This window comes from Pseudophryne corroboree, chromosome 2 (assembly GCF_028390025.1).
Source record: "Pseudophryne corroboree isolate aPseCor3 chromosome 2, aPseCor3.hap2, whole genome shotgun sequence".
In the NCBI taxonomy this organism is placed as follows: Eukaryota; Metazoa; Chordata; class Amphibia; order Anura; family Myobatrachidae; genus Pseudophryne; species Pseudophryne corroboree.
The window spans coordinates 476,871,989-476,887,726 of NC_086445.1; the positions used below are offsets into that span (position 1 = coordinate 476,871,989).

At 47.6% G+C, this 15,738-nt stretch overlaps 1 protein-coding gene across 1 annotated transcript in view; it reads left to right on the forward strand.

The window, feature by feature from the left end:
- The window catches only part of TMEM132E (transmembrane protein 132E), a 733,604-nt gene that overhangs the window by 685,755 nt on the left and 32,111 nt on the right, over positions 1-15,738 (forward strand). The window contains exon 8 of the mRNA XM_063953835.1: positions 4,478-4,669. Within this exon, the coding sequence (XP_063809905.1) occupies positions 4,478-4,669 (192 nt within the window). The remainder of the gene's footprint in view (positions 1-4,477; positions 4,670-15,738) is intronic.

A 15,738-nucleotide genomic window follows, 5' to 3' on the forward strand; every position in this document is an offset into this window, starting at 1 on the left:
GTCAGCCCAGGGCTGGAATTCCGTGGAAAGCAGGAACCCCAGAAATAAAATTAATGGGGTCCCCCCTCTCGAGCAACAACCAGGGCTATGCCCCGCACCCCTGGTGGCGGTGGGTGCGGGGTTCATGACATGCTAATATTGTTCTTTACAGGCGGCCTACAGGTCCCAGCAAACCTGCCCCAGCATGCTAGCCCCAGCAAGCCTGCCCCAGCATGCTAGCACTTGGAGAACCGCCAGTGCCTGCATGCCAGGACAATCAGGGCCCGCTGGCACCTGTAGTCCTCCTGTAAAGAAAATATTTAAAAAAAAATACAACATACATTTAAAAAAATATATGTTTATTGCACAGGGTCTTCACCTGGGGGCGGCGGACTTTGGGCAGCTCTTTTCCATGACCGCCACCTCGCCAGGACTTCTGGAATCTTCTGTCTTCACCTGGGGGGCTGCCGCCTCCCCAGGGCTTCCGCATCTTCACCTGGGGGGCGACGGCCTTTGGGCAGCTGTTTTCCATGGCCGCTGCCTCCAAGGACTTAGAAACATAGAATTTGACGGCAGATAAGAACCACTTGGCCCATCTAGTCTGCCCCTTTTTTTTTTAACCATATTTTTATCTCAAACCTTATTTGATCCTTATTTCTTTGTAAGGATAGCCTTAAGTCTATCCCATGCATGATTAAATTGCTCTACTGTCTTAGCCTCTACCACCTCTGATGGGAGGCTATTCCACTTGTCCACTACCCTTTCTGTGAAGTAATTTTTCCTCAAATTTCCCCAAACCCCCCCTCCCCTCAGTGAATGTCCTTGTGTCCTATTGCTTCTCCTCATTTGGAGAATGTTTCCCTCCTGGACTTTGTGAAAATCCTTGATAAATTTGAAAGTTTCTATCATGTCCCCCCTTTCCCTTCTCTGCTCCAAACTATACATATTGAGATTTTTTAGTCTTTCTGGGTATGTTTTGTGATGTAGGCCATGCACCATTTTAGTTGCCCTTCTTTGTACAGTCTCTAATGTATTAATATCCTTATGAAGCTATGGCCTTCAGAACTGAAAACAGTATTCTAGATGAGGCCGTACCAATACAGTGGCATTATTACTTCTTTCTTTCTGCTGCTGATTCCTCTCCTAATACAGCCAAGCATCTGACTAGCCTTCCTCATTGCTTTGTTACATTGCTTACCTGCCTTTAAGTCACCTGAAATAGTGACTCCTAGATCCCTTTCCTCCTCAGTAGTTTCCAGTATAGTGTCAATAATACTATATTTGGCCTTTGGATTTTTGAGACTCAAGTGCATGATTTTGCAATTTTTGGCATTAAAATGTAATTGCCACACTCTTGACCATTCCGCTAGTCTACCTAGATACTCAGTCATTTGTTTTACCCTACCTGGTGTGTCTACCCTGTTGCATATCTTTGTGTCATCTGCAAAAAGGCATACTTTCCCTTTAATGCCATTTGCAATGTCACCAATAAAGATATTAAAAAGCACTGGGGTACTCCACTGGTAACATTACCCTCCTGTGAATGCACTCCATTTACCACAACTCTCTGTTTTCTATCCTGCAACCAAGATTTTATCTATTCAATAGTCCTAGTATCTAAACCCAAGATTCCAAGTTTATTTAGCAGTCTGTGATGTGGAATTGTGTCAAAAGCCTTACTAAAGTCTATATAAGCTATATCCACGGCTCCACCTTTATCCATCACTTTAGTCACACCATCAAAAAAGTCAATAAGATTTGTTTGACATGATCTCCCCCCAGTGAATCCATGCTGTTTGGGATCCTGTAAATTGCTGGATTTGAGATAATCTACAACTCTTTCTTTTAAGAGTGTTTCCATCAATTTACCTACTACTGATGTAAGACTCACTGGTCTGTAATTGTTTGCCTCTTCCTTGCTTCCACTTTTATGCAGTGGGACTACATTTGCTCTTTTCCAGTCCTCTGGAATTACTCCTGTAGCTAATGACTGGTTGAATAATTCTGTCAATGGTGCTACCAGCACCTCTTTTAAGTTCTTTTAGTATCCTTGGATGTATCCCATCTGGCCCCATAGATTTGTCCACTTTCAGCTTTGAGAGTTCTGTTAGGACCTTCTCCTCTGTAAATGTACTTGTTTCATTTTCCTGAATATCCCTGCAACTTAACTGTGGCCCCTTCCCCTCTCAGTAGTGAATACTGAGCAAAAATAATTATTAAGATGATCTGCTATTACATTGTCTCCCTCAACAAGACTCCCAGTCTCTGTCTTTAGTTTTATTGTTCTGCCTTTTTTCTCCTTTCGCTTATATACCTAAAAAAAGGTTTTGCCTCCTTTACCCACTGACTGGGCCATTTTCTCCTCAGCTTGTGCCTTTGCACATCTGATTACCTTCTTAGTCCCCTTCTGTCTAACAAGATATATCTCTTTGTCTTCATTATTTTGTGTCTGCTTATATTTCCTAATAGCCATCTTTTTTGCTTTCACAATATTTGCTACTTCTTTTGCAAACCCTGGCTTCCTTTTCCTTGTGTTTTTCCTAACACTTTTGATACAAAGGTCTGTTGCCTTTGATATTGCACTTTTTAATGTTTCCCACCTCTCCTGCACTGCTTCCAAGTTCCTCCACTCTGCCAAATAATCGCTCACACATTTTCCCATCCCTACAAAATCTGCCTTCCTAAAATCCAACACCTTTGTTTTTGTTTGGGATGAGTCCGTCTCTGTTTTTATGCTGAACCATACTGCTTGATGATCACTGGATCCCAGGTTTTCACCCACTTTTACGTCCGATATTCTGTCTCCATTTGTAAGTATTAGGTCTAATGTTGCGTCTTTCCGAATGGGCTCCCTCACCAATTGGTGGAGTGATGCTCCCTGAAAGGAATTTAAAATGTCCACACTTTTAGTGGAACTAGCAACAGATACCTCCCAGTTTACATCAGGAAGACTTCCCGATGTCTTCTGTCTTCGGGAGCTTTTGCACGCTCCCTCCCTGCCGGTGGACTGACAGCCGCTTCCTCGCGCTGGCTTTTATAAGCCAGGCCTGAGGGGTGGGGTGATGACGTGCCGAGCCGTGATTGGCTCCCGGCGGCCATCTTAGATTTAAAAAAATGACGATAACGGCAACATTTTTTAAATTGGAGCCACTCCGCTGCCGAACTCTGCAAAATAACAGGCAGGGACTGGATCCTCTTGGATCCAGGCCTGCCGTCATGCCAGCTATCCCCGCCAGTTCCTACCGCCGCAAATGCCCGCACCTTCGCCGCGTCCCCGCTTCCCAACGAGTGATGACAGCGGATCCATCACTGGACAGCTGTATCTAGTGACAGATCCGCTGTCCAATCACATCTGCCTGACTGGCAGTGAAAGCACGTCCCTGTCCACGGAGGCACTTATACAAGTGCCACTCTTCATATAATTTTCAATGGGCTTTTTCTGCCCATGGCTTGCCCCTGCCCCAGCCTGCCCACCCCCCGCTCCAGCGCCTTTCCTTTTCTCAACGGGAAGCACCGCTATCGGTGCCTCCCAAGCCTAATTTTAAAGTAGATATAGTTAATATAATAAAAAGCAGATACTTATGACACAGAATATGTGTCATAAGTATCTTCTTTGTATTATTTTAACCACCTGACCTGCCTCCCCTGACTGCACGTCCTTGCTCCGTACCACACCACACATCCTGCACCCATTGAAAATACGTATCTCTCCATCATAACCTGAGGTATTATTGGAAAAAAGGGCAGGTTAACAGAGATTTGCATATGTGCACAACAGAAATCACTGGAAAACTGGTATCTACAATATTTCCTCGGAGATAAGCGCAAGTGCCAGGAGTCTACTGCGGAAAAAGCCAGCAAGAGAGGAGGCTCCAAATGGAGGCTACATGTGGGCCCTCCGCTTTCTATTCGCTCCTGCACAAGGGGGTAGTGAGGCAGGAGAGGCACAGGGGCAAAGAGGGTGGAGAAAGACAGGGGTATGAGGTTGGAGAGAAATGGAGGCTTGAGGCTGGAGATTCACAGGGGAGCTTGAGGTTGGAGACCCAGCAGAATCTGATCAAAGTGTGTGATTGATGGCAGTTTCCCTTTCCAATAGCCTAAAAAGCCAGCTGAGAGGGCAGTGAGAGCTATGTGGAGGGGGGCAGTGAGAGCTATAGTATGTAGAGGACACAATAAGAGTTTTGTGGAGAGGGGAGTGGGAGCAATGACAGGGACAATGTGCTATTTGGAAAGAATGTCACAAATATTTACATGTTTACAGATTCATACTTTCTGCAAGGTGGCACTTGACCTTGACCTATTCCCATAGTCACTCTATCTGCATAAAAACTTGAGTAAAGAACTCCTGGTGTACACCATCTAGTTATGTATGTTTTATGTTTGTTTTAATTGCTTATTCATGTTTTGTTTTTTTAACACACACAACAGAGACAGTTATCAAAAATATATTTCATTATTTGGTTTAACTTCTGCGTTGCTCTTTCTTCAATTTGTGCAGGTGGTTTCTCCTCTTATGGAGGCAGTGCTAGGTGAGACTACAATTACAGTGACTGAGGAGAAGGTCAGCATCATAGAGCTCCAGGCACAGCTGATCTCGGGACTCTCGCTCTCTCTCCATGCCAGCCCGGGGAATAGTCACACTATAATAGCAAAGACAACTGCCCAGCACTTATTAAAATATCCAAAACAGGTGAGTGCACCCAGTCATAAAGCAAGCACAGTGTGTATATGTTACACTATTCTGACTCAAGTATCATAACTACTGTAGGTTTTTAATGGTAACTGCATTGTAACTTCTACTTACCACATGAAAATAAATCATGATTTCAAAGGAGATCTTTGATGCAAAATGATCTCCTTGTCACGTTGATGTTACTACTGTAAATTCTAACATTGATATCAAGTGGAGACAATACTTTCACTTAAACCAAGGAACACATTTACCTCCAGTCATTCCTTTTATCACCACTAGATATCTGACCTAGGGAAGCCACAATACACAATGGTTGCAGAAGTCACACAGCCTCTGTGCATTAGGAAGCAGTTTCTGTGGAATTTCATTTCTGAGGTAAATTTTTACTGTAAGGGGTTAATTTACTAAAGTGGGAGTTTTTTTTAGAAGTGGATATGTTGCCCATATCAACCATTCAGATTCTACTTAACATTTATCTAGCGCCTTCTCAAAGATAATAGTTAGAATCTGTTTGGTTGCTATGGGCAACTTCACTTCTGAAAAAAACCTCACACTTTATTAAATATACCCCTACGTCTTGCTTGGTGCTGAATTTAGATTGTTTAAAAAGTCAGTGTTTTTGTCTACACATGATTCCATTGCCTGTATTCTTCTAAAACGCTTCTGTCTTATGTGCAGTTGTTTCACACCGTACTATGGCCCTCATTCCGAGTTGGTCGGTCGCAAGGCGAATTTAGCAGAGTTGCTCACGCTAAGCCGCCGCCTACTGGGAGTGAATCTTAGCTTCTTAAAATTGCGACCGATGTATTCGCAATATTGCGATTACTAACTACTTAGCAGTTTCAGAGTAGCTCCAGACTTACTCTGCCTGTGCGATCAGTTCAGTGCTTGTCGTTCCTGGTTGACGTCACAAACACACCCAGCGTTCGCCCAGGCACTCCCACCGTTTCCCCGGCCACTCCTGCGTTTTTTCCGGAAACGGTAGCGTTTTCAGCCACACGCCCCTGAAACGCCGTGTTTCCGCCCAGTAACACCCATTTCCTGTCAATCACATTACGATCGCCGGAGCGAAGAAAAAGCCGTGAGTAAAAATACTTTCTTCATAGTAAAGTTACTTGGCACAGTTGCAGTGCGAACTTTGCGCATGCGTACTAAGCGGATTTTCACTGCGATGCGATGAAAAAGAACGAGCGAACAACTCGGAATGAGGGCCTATAGCTTAAAGACATGGCCTGGTGTCTGGGGGTTGATAATTATTTAGGCCATTCAAATAAGGAAACATTAGGCAGTCATAGACCCGAATTGGCTCATAGCAGGAGTGGCCACCAGCTAGGAGCATATTTCTCACGCTGATGAAGGGGCATGTTTATCAGTCTGTTTTTTACTAAATTAATGTGAAAATGTGAAAATGGATATTTTCACACCTGTGCAACATTATTTTAGTTTCACTTAAATGTTTCACAGGGGTTTTCGAGGAGATTACGTAGAAAATCTCCTGCATGACCTAAAATGCGTTCCTGATCAGAATCATGATTACATTTCCCATATGTACCTCGGAGAGAGCCTCACTAAACTAACGCCTTCTGTTTTGCAGATAGAAGCAGCATCTTCGCAGATCACTCCCCCCATTCTCCTGTCTGCTCTGCCCAGCAGGGACGCTGAGGAGAGAGATGTTGGCAGATCCCTCCTCTATTCTCCTGCTGGGCTGTGGCAATCAGGGAGGCTGGGGAGAGAGATCTTTGCATATTTCTACCCCATTCTTCTGTCTGCTCTGTATGCAAGGAGGCTGAGGAGAGGGATCCTTACAGGTCCCTTAACCGCCAACCCCCCTCCTCCCCCCCCCCCACCTCACCTGCCGTGACACACATGCACAGTACAGCTGCTAACAGTGCAGTAGAGCCTACCTCCATGGCACAGATGTCCCCTCTCTGTGTTGCCAGCATATGAAGACTTTGACATTTGCGAAAAGCCTTTAGTGGCAGTGTGGAGAGTGTGAAGCTCTCTCCTGGCACCCTGAATTTAATACATTCTTGTGATATTTCTAAATATTGCATTGCGAGATGGAGCAAATTTTTCAGATCACAACCACATTACATATACAATTTACGGGTTGGGTTTGTGAGACCGGCGGTCGGGGCTACCAGTCACTATACTGGCGCCAGGATCCCAGCTTTTAGATGGCCAGCAGGGGGAGGCGAGTGCAACGAAACACCTTGCGGGTTCGCTGCGCTCACCACAGGTTATTTCCACTCTAAGGGTGTCGTGGACACCAACGAGTGGGAATAGTCCCTGCTGGTCGGCATGCTATTGAGCGTTCGGGATTCCGATATCGGTAATGTCGCATAACAGCATTCCACAATTTACAGATGTGACATCTCTAATCTTACCCATTAACGGGTTGCGGGTGCGAATGTGCTGTGATTGCCACTATTCGTGCTCAGCTGCGTTCTGTTTGTGGGAATGCATGCACTCATACAAGCCTATGGATTGCGGGTGCATGCACACATCCACGGGCTCACTAATCCTGGCAAATGACCAGCATTTGTCGCATTTAGTATGTAAGAAGAGAGCTGGCACATCTGTATGATAAATGGGACCCTAAGACCTCAAAGATATAAAGTACTAAGATTAATATGAGTGAACATATTCACAGTATAAACCGAATAAATATGTATTCCTGGCGGACAGGATGCTGGCTGTCACTATCCCAACAGCGGCATCCCGTCCACCAGAATGCCGGCAGCGGAGCAATCGCTACGAGTCACCTTGTGGGCTTGCTGCTCTCACCTTGCTGTGGGCTCGGTAGTTATCTATTCCCACTCTATGGGTGTCGTGGACACCTACAAGTGGGAATAGCCCCAGTGCGCCGGCCGGTAATCTGGCTGTCGGCTGTCGGGATTTCGGCATCGGTATCTTGACTGACGGGATCCCGACAGCTGGCAAATTGATTGCCGCCTGTATAAGCACATACATACAGTACATTAAAAATATAACAATTTTCATGATCTTAATAAATAAGACAATAACACAATAAACATTTACCTTGTTTATTTTGGTATTTTTGATTCAGTGGGACTTTTGGCAAGCACCAGACCTCCCCACATGTGCCTTATCTGCCATTCTGACATCTTGGCTTGACATTCATCAGATCTCCCTTTCACATCCAGCAGACCTCTCCACATGCCTATCAGACCTCACCACATACCCATCAGACCCACCTGTGTGCCTCTCATACCTCCCCCATATGCCTCCAATACACTGTGCTTTCTAGCACACTTGCAAGTCTGATAAAATAAATAACCTAAAACAATGATGTCCTACTCAGAACACAAGTCTTGTCTATGGGGGTAATTCCAAGTTGATCGCAGCAGGATTTTTGATAGCAATTGGGCAAAACCATGTGCACTGCAGGGAAGGCAGATGTAACATGTGCAGAGAGAGATAGATTTGGGTGTGGTGTGTTCAATCTGCAATCTAATTTGCAGTGTAAAAATAAAGCAGCCAGTATTTACCCTGCACAGAAATAAAATAACCCACCCAAATTTAACTCTCTCTGCACATGTTATATCTGCCTCCCCTGCAGTGCACATGGTTTTGCCCAACTACTAACAAAATTCCTGCTGCGATCAACTTGGAATTACCCCCTATATACAGTATTGACCACTGCAATCAATACTGACAGACAGTGAACTCATAATGATCTACAGTATTGACCACTGTTCTGAGGTTCTATTTACACTGTATTAAGTTTCTAAAGGATTTACACCAGTAGTGGGATAAAAAAAAAAAAGGCAACAAAACGGTCAAAAGTCAATATTTCAATACTATAATAAAATTCCTTTAGTGCAATAAAACTGTGTTATGGTCCTATATTATAGTACAACTATGTCATACACCTATTGTTTTTGTGGCATTTTCCCCTGCTCTCAGTTGAAGATAAAGCATACGTCCCAACATGACCCTCTCCAGGAGGGGCAAAATGCTCTGCTTCTGCACTTTTCTCTTAATATATGATCTCCTTCACCTGTTTTGAACAGGTTTATGAATAAGAAAGGTGTTTCACCAAAGGTGATGGCAATCTTATATTAAGAGGGAAGTCCAGGAGCAGAGCATTCTGTCCCTCCTTGAGAGGGTCATGTTGGCAGGTACTGTATGGATAAATCATACCTCCCAACATGACCCGCTCCAGGAGGGACAAAATGCTCTGCTTCTGGACTTTAATCTTAATTTAAGATTGCCGGCACCTGTGTTGAACAGGATAATGGATAAGACAGGTGTTTCACCACAGGTGCTGGCAATCATAAATGAAGAGGGAAGTGCAGGAGCAGAGCATTCTGTCCCTCCTGGAGAGGGTCATGTTGGGAGGTATGGATAAATCACTAACAGCATTGTATTGTAATGGTCACATGTTGACTTCAAGAACTAGTCAGTCTGCATTTAGGGTGAAGTCAGCACTGCATTTGTCGTCAAAAACGCAGCTAAAAAATGGCCACTGCGCATGCATGGTAGTCAAATTGTTCTCCGGAACATGGTGAGCGCCATGTTTCCGGAGACCTGCACATGCGCAGTAGACTGCGGCACAATGGCGAAGACTACTGCGCCGTGCAGAGGAGGGGGCACACCCGCAAGTTGCACACGGTAGCCGTGCTGCGGGCAGCATATACCATGAAGCAATAAATAATGGAGAAAGGAATAGGGTCTAATAAATATATTGTTTATTGTATTGTGAGGTATTTATCAGATAATCTCTAATAACAGCAATTCTGTTGCACTTGCTAAGAAATAAACTTGGAAGCATAAGATTGGATCAGGGCCGTGTTAACACTCTGGGGGGTACTTAAATCAAGGGGGCTCCCTAAGATATATATATATATATATATATATATATATATATATCACACATATAGAATGTAAACACACACAGCATACATACACACAACATACAGTAACACACAGCATACCTACAAACACACACATGGCATGCATACATATACACAACATACCTACAAACGCACACACACACACACAGCATACCTACAAACACATCTAGTATACACACACACACACACACACACACACACACACACACACACACACACACACACAATACAGCACTAACCAAGAGAGGAGAGGAGGAGATTCACTGCCGGGGTCCATGTCAGCTGAGCTGCTGCACCTTGTAAGCAGCTCCTTCATCTGTTTGAGACCATGCTGCAATATTTCCAATGCAGAAAGCTCTGCCGATCAGAGCTCTTTGTGAGGAGAGCAACTGTCAGCTGGGCCGGGTTGGGGGGGCCTGAGATACAGGGGGCCTAGGGGTAACGTATCCCTTGGACCCCCTTAATCCCGCTCTGGATTGGTTACTAAGATGGTTGAATGGTTAAGATCTTAGAAAACAGAGTTGTAGTAAATAGAGTGCATTCACAGCTGGGAAAAGTGGCTATTGGACTACCCCAGTGATCTGTACTTGAACCAGTGCTTTTTAATATCTTTGTTGGTGACATTGTAAATTGCATTAAAGGGAAAGTAGGGTCATTCCATGGTAACAAACGTTACATTTTGAAGTATATTTCATGTGAAATATATTTTTTTGAACATGTGTTTTGAATATTTTGTGCAAAGTAAATATTGTTTGTGTGGTACATGATATGCTTTCATTTTGATGCAAAGCTTGTAATGAAAACTGGTAACAAACGTTACATAAAGAGAATATTTTCATGGAATGACCCAGTATGCCTTTTTGCAGATGACACAAAGGTAGGCACACTAGGTGGGGTTACACAAATGATTGATGATCAAGGTAGAGGAATAGTCAAGAGTGTGGCAATTAAAGTTTAATGCCAAAAAATGGCAAATCATGAACTTGGGTCTCAAAAAGCTAAAGGCTAAATATACTATAAATGGAACTATAATGGAAACTACTGAGGAGGAAAGGGATCTAGGAGTCACTATTTCAGGTGACTTAAAGGCAGGTAAGCAATGTAACAAGGCAATGAGGAAGGCTAGTCAGATGCTTGGCTGCACAGGGAGAGGAATCAGCAGCAGAAAGAAAGAAGTAATAATGCTACTGTACAGTGCCGTAACTAGCCATTTTAGCGCTGTGTGCAAGAAACGACAGTGGCGCCCCCCCCCCCCCCCCATGCAAGACAGGGGCAGTGCGCGCCGCAGGCGCGCGCAAAATTTATAGGGGCGTGGCTTCACGGGGAAGGGGCGTGGCCACAAAATAACAGCAATTCATACTACGGTGCACAGTAGTCTACATTATTCAAATTACGCTGCACAGTAGCGCCACTACACCAGGTAGAGCCCCTTTTATACATTACAGCAGACAGCGTCCCCCTTTTTACACATTACGGCAGCCAGTCCCCCTCTTTACACATTGCGGCAGCCAGGCCCCCTCTTTACACATTGCGGCAGCCAGGCACCCTTTTTACACATTGCGGCAGCCAGACCCCCTTTTTATACATTGTGGCAGCCAGTCCCCCTTTTTACACATTTCGGCAGCCAGGACCCCATTTTACACATTGCGGCAGCCAGGACCCCCCCTTTTTACACATTACGGCAGCCAGTCCCCCTCTTTACACATTGCGGCAGCCAGGCCCCCTCTTTACACATTGTGGCAGCCAGGCACCCTTTTTACACATTGCGGCAGCCAGACCCCCTTTTTATACATTGTGGCAGCCAGTCCCCCTTTTTACACATTGCGGCAGCCAGGACCCCATTTTACACATTGCGGCAGCCAGGACCCCATTTTACACATTGCTGCAGCCAGGACGCCCCCTTTTTACACATTACGGCAGCCAGTCCCCCTTTTTACACATTGCGGCAGCCAGGACCCCTTTTTACACATTGCGGCAGCCAGGACCCCATTTTACACATTGCGGCAGCCAGGACCCCCCCTTTTTACACATTACGGCAGCCAGTCCCCCTTTTTACACATTGCGGCAGCCAGGACCCCATTTTACACATTGCGGCAGCCAGGACCCTATTTTACACATTGTGGCAGCCAGGCCCCCTTTTTACACATTGCGGCAGCCAGACCCCCTTTTTATACATTGCGGCAGCCAGGACCCCTTTTTACACATTGCGGCAGACGGTGTCCCCCTGAGAGAGAGAGAGAGAGAAAGAGAGAGAGAAAGAGAGAGAGAGAGAGAGAGAGAGAGAGAAACATACTTACCTTCTCCCCGCTGACAGGCTCCTCGTGCAGCTCCCTCTCGGTGCAGGCTGTGTGAGGTGAGAAGGAGGAGGAGGGAGGGGGAGCAGTGAGCCGCAGCAGCGCTATTTGATTGGTAGTAAGCGCCGCTGCAGCATCCCCCTCTCCTTCTGTATTGGTTGCCTGGCGCTGCTGTGGATGCTGGGATGAAGGAACCGCATCCCAGCATCCATAGCAGCGCCGGGCAGCCAATACAGAAGGAGAGGGGGATGCTGCAGCGGCGCTTACTACCAATCAAATAGCGCTGCTGCGGCTCACTGCTCCCCCTCCCTCCTCCTCCTTGAACCCGGCGCTGGTCTCTCTGCTCCAGCGCGGCGCACGGCGCACACAGAGGCGGCATGTAATGAGTCAATTTGACTCATTACATGCCGCTGGCCGTTGCGCCCCCAGGGCAACTGCGCTGTGTGCCAAGCCCCCTTGGCACACACGTAGTTACGGCCCTGCTACTGTATAGGTCATTGGTGCGGCCTCATCTAGAATACTGTGTTCAATTCTGGAGACCATATCTTCAAAAGGATATTAATACATTAGAGTCTGTAAAAAGAAGGGCATAAGGATATCCTTACAAAGAAATAAGGATCAAATAGGGTTTGAGGTAAAACTATGGTTAGCGAAGAGGCAGACTAAATGGGCCAAGTGGTTCTTATCTGCCATCAAATTCTCTGATTTTGTGTTAAGCGATCAGAGAATAGGGTATGTCATTGCTATGTCTACACAGACTTTAATGTGAGGAGACGAATGGCAATATATACAGTGGGCAGGCAATGCAAGGAGGCGCTGGGTCGGAGAGGCGCTTTCCCTGCTCTGCTACCTTGTGCACTGTTGCTGATGGCTGCCATCTCCTGTCACTCTGACAGGCAGCAGCGGCGCTGACAGCATGAAGAGCGGCTCACCCCTCTTTGCCTCCTTATGGACAGTCGCACTGTTCTGCCTGTTGCTGCTGGCTGCCCTGCTGCCTGCTCCTGTAAGACTTATCACAGGCAGCAGCGGCAGCCGGCAACATGAAGCGATGTGCCGAAGAAATATAACGTGCCTCCCACCCGCACGCCCAGGAAGACCACCGCACGCAAGGGAGGATGGGGGTTCTAAATACCCAGAACCCCCTCCCGAGTCGGACCACAATTTTTCAGAGGTCTCTGCACTTGCCGTACGCAACCCGTGCAGTTGTCAGAGCTGCCGCACATGCGTGGCAGCCAGGGTTGGATTTAGCATAAGGTGAGTGAGGGGGAAGAGGGCACATGCGAGTGAGGAAGGGGGGTCCGGCCACGAGTGAGGTGGGGGGCATCTCACCACCACCACTGCCAATCGGTTCTCTATCCCGCTGCGCAGAGCCATAGACCATCTTCATGCTCATCACAACAACAGCAGAGCTTACTGATTACTGAGGCACTGAGCTCCTCAGTTGTTCCTGTCTTATGGACAGCCAATTTGCCGTGTAGCCTGAACAGGCTACAAGGAAGGAAGGGGGCATTCATTTCAGCATGTGTTTATTGTCACAACAACAGGGAGTAAGTGAGAAACCACCAATAAAATTTAATGTACAATAGAGGGGAGGTATAAGGTGGGTGTACATAGTTTAGAATGGGAGTTGGTGGGTGTACATGGTGTTTATGCTGTGTGTGTGTGTGTGTGTGTGTGTGTGTGTGTGTGTGTGTGTGTGTGTGTGTGTGTACAGTATATGTACAGATGTGTGTGTGTGTATATAAATAGCAAAACAAAACCCAAAAAACGGCGGAACTCTGGACTATTACAAAGCAAAGTTTGAACACAATGGTGTGTTAAATCAATGTTTCAGCTCTTTAGCTATTTTTTCAAGCTTAACCGAATATAAAAAAGTGCACTAAAGAGCGGAAAGGTGATTGTGTTACGAGTTGGTTTGTAATAGACCGGAGTGCCACCATTTCCATTTGTTGCTACATGTCCCAGAGTTCTTACTGGTGTCTGCGGAGCGCACCCAGCGAGTGTTGCGTTTGTCACTGCACACTAGCACAGCTCAGAGTCCTCTCTGAGTCCCGAGCTCTGCCTCCCCTGTGGGCTGCTCTGCATCAAAGGAATAGCGCCCCTGCCATCACCCTCCCTGTAACTCCCTGTCAGTGCCCCTGCCCTCATCTTCCTTTTAACTGCCTGTCAGTGTCCCTGCCCTCACCCTCCCTGTAATTCCTGTCAGTGTCCCTGCCCTCATACTCCGTGTAACTCCCTGGCAGTGTCCCTGCCCTCACCCTTCCTGTAACTCCCTGTCATCATCCCTGCCCTCACCCTCCATCAGTGCCCCTGCCCTCATCCTCCCTCCAACTTCCTGTCAGCGTCCCTGCCCTCGCCCTCCCTGTAACCCCCTGTCAGTGCCCTTGCTCTCACCATCCCTGTAACTCCCTGTCAGTGTCCCTACCCTCACCCTCCCTGTAACTCCCTGGCAGTGTCCCTGCCCTCACCCTCCCTGTAACTCCCTGTCAGTGTCCCTGCCCTCATCCTTCTTGTAACTCCCTGTCAATGTCCCTGCCCTCACCCTCCCTGTAACTCCCTGTCAGTGCCCCTACCCTCACCCTCCCTGTAACTCCCCGTCATCATCCCTGCCCTCACACTCCCTGTAACTCCCCGTCATCATCCCTGCCCTCATACTCCCTGTAACTCCCTGCCAGTGCCCCTGCCCTCATCCTCCCTCTAACTCCATGTCAGCGTCCCTGCCCTCACCTTCCCTCTAACTCTCTGTCAGTGTACCTGCCCTCACCCTCCCTGTAACTCCCCGTCATCATCCCTGCCCTCAAACTCCCTGTAACTCCCTGTCAGTGCCCCTGCCCTCACTCTCCCTGTAACTCCCTGTCAGTGCCCCTGCCCTCACTCTCCCTGTAACTCCCTGTCAGTGCCCCTGCCCTCATCCTCCCTCTAACTCCATGTCAGCGTCCCTGCCGTCACCTTCCCTCTAACTCTCTGTCAGTGTCCCTGCCCTCACCCTCCCTGTAACTCCCTGTTAGTGTCCCTGCCAGTGCCCTCACCCTCCCTGTAACTCCCTGTCAGTGTCCCTGCCCTCACACTCCCTGTTACTCCCCGTCATCATCCCCGCCCTCACCCTCCCTGTAACTCCCTGTCAGTATCCCTGCCCAGTGCCCTCACACTTCCTGTAACTCCCCGTCATCATCCCTGCCCTCACATTCCCTGTAACTCCCCGTCATCATCCCTGCCCTCACACTCCCTGTAACTCCCTGTCAGTGTCCCTACCCTCACCCTCCCTGTAACTCCCCGTCAACATCCCTGCCCTCACACTCCCTGTAACACCCTGTCAGAGCCCCTGCCCGAGCCCCTGCCCTCACTCTCACTGTAACTCCCTGTCGGTATCCCTGCCCTCATCCTCCCCCTAACTCCCTGTCAGCGTCCCTTCCCTCTAACTCCCCCTCAGTGCCCCTGCCCTCACTCTCCCTGTAACTCCCTGTCAGTGCCCCTGCCTTCACCCTCCCTCTAACTCTCTGTCAGCGTCCATGCCTTCACTCTCCCTGTAGTGGGAGTAAGAAGAGGAATGAGGGGATGGAAAATGGATGGGGAAAGGGGATACAGAGAGAGAGTAGGAAAAAGAGAAAAGGAAAAAATAGCATCTGGCAGTCAGGGCCGGCTCCAGGCATGTTCTTTTAGAGCGGCCGCGCAGGGCGCCACCCTTAATGGGCGCCGTACGCTGGCACCGCCATATTGGAGCCTGCAGCCTGGTCCTGTGTCTGTGTGTTCCTCCAGGCTCCAGCAGCATCCGTCCATCCCTGGCCCGCCTCCGAGTCCCACTCCCAGCCAGCAGTCAGTGGCTGCCTCTGTGCTGTGGGCGGGACTATGCAAAATTACTCAGTGCGGGCGCGCTGTGCGACGTCAGACGTTG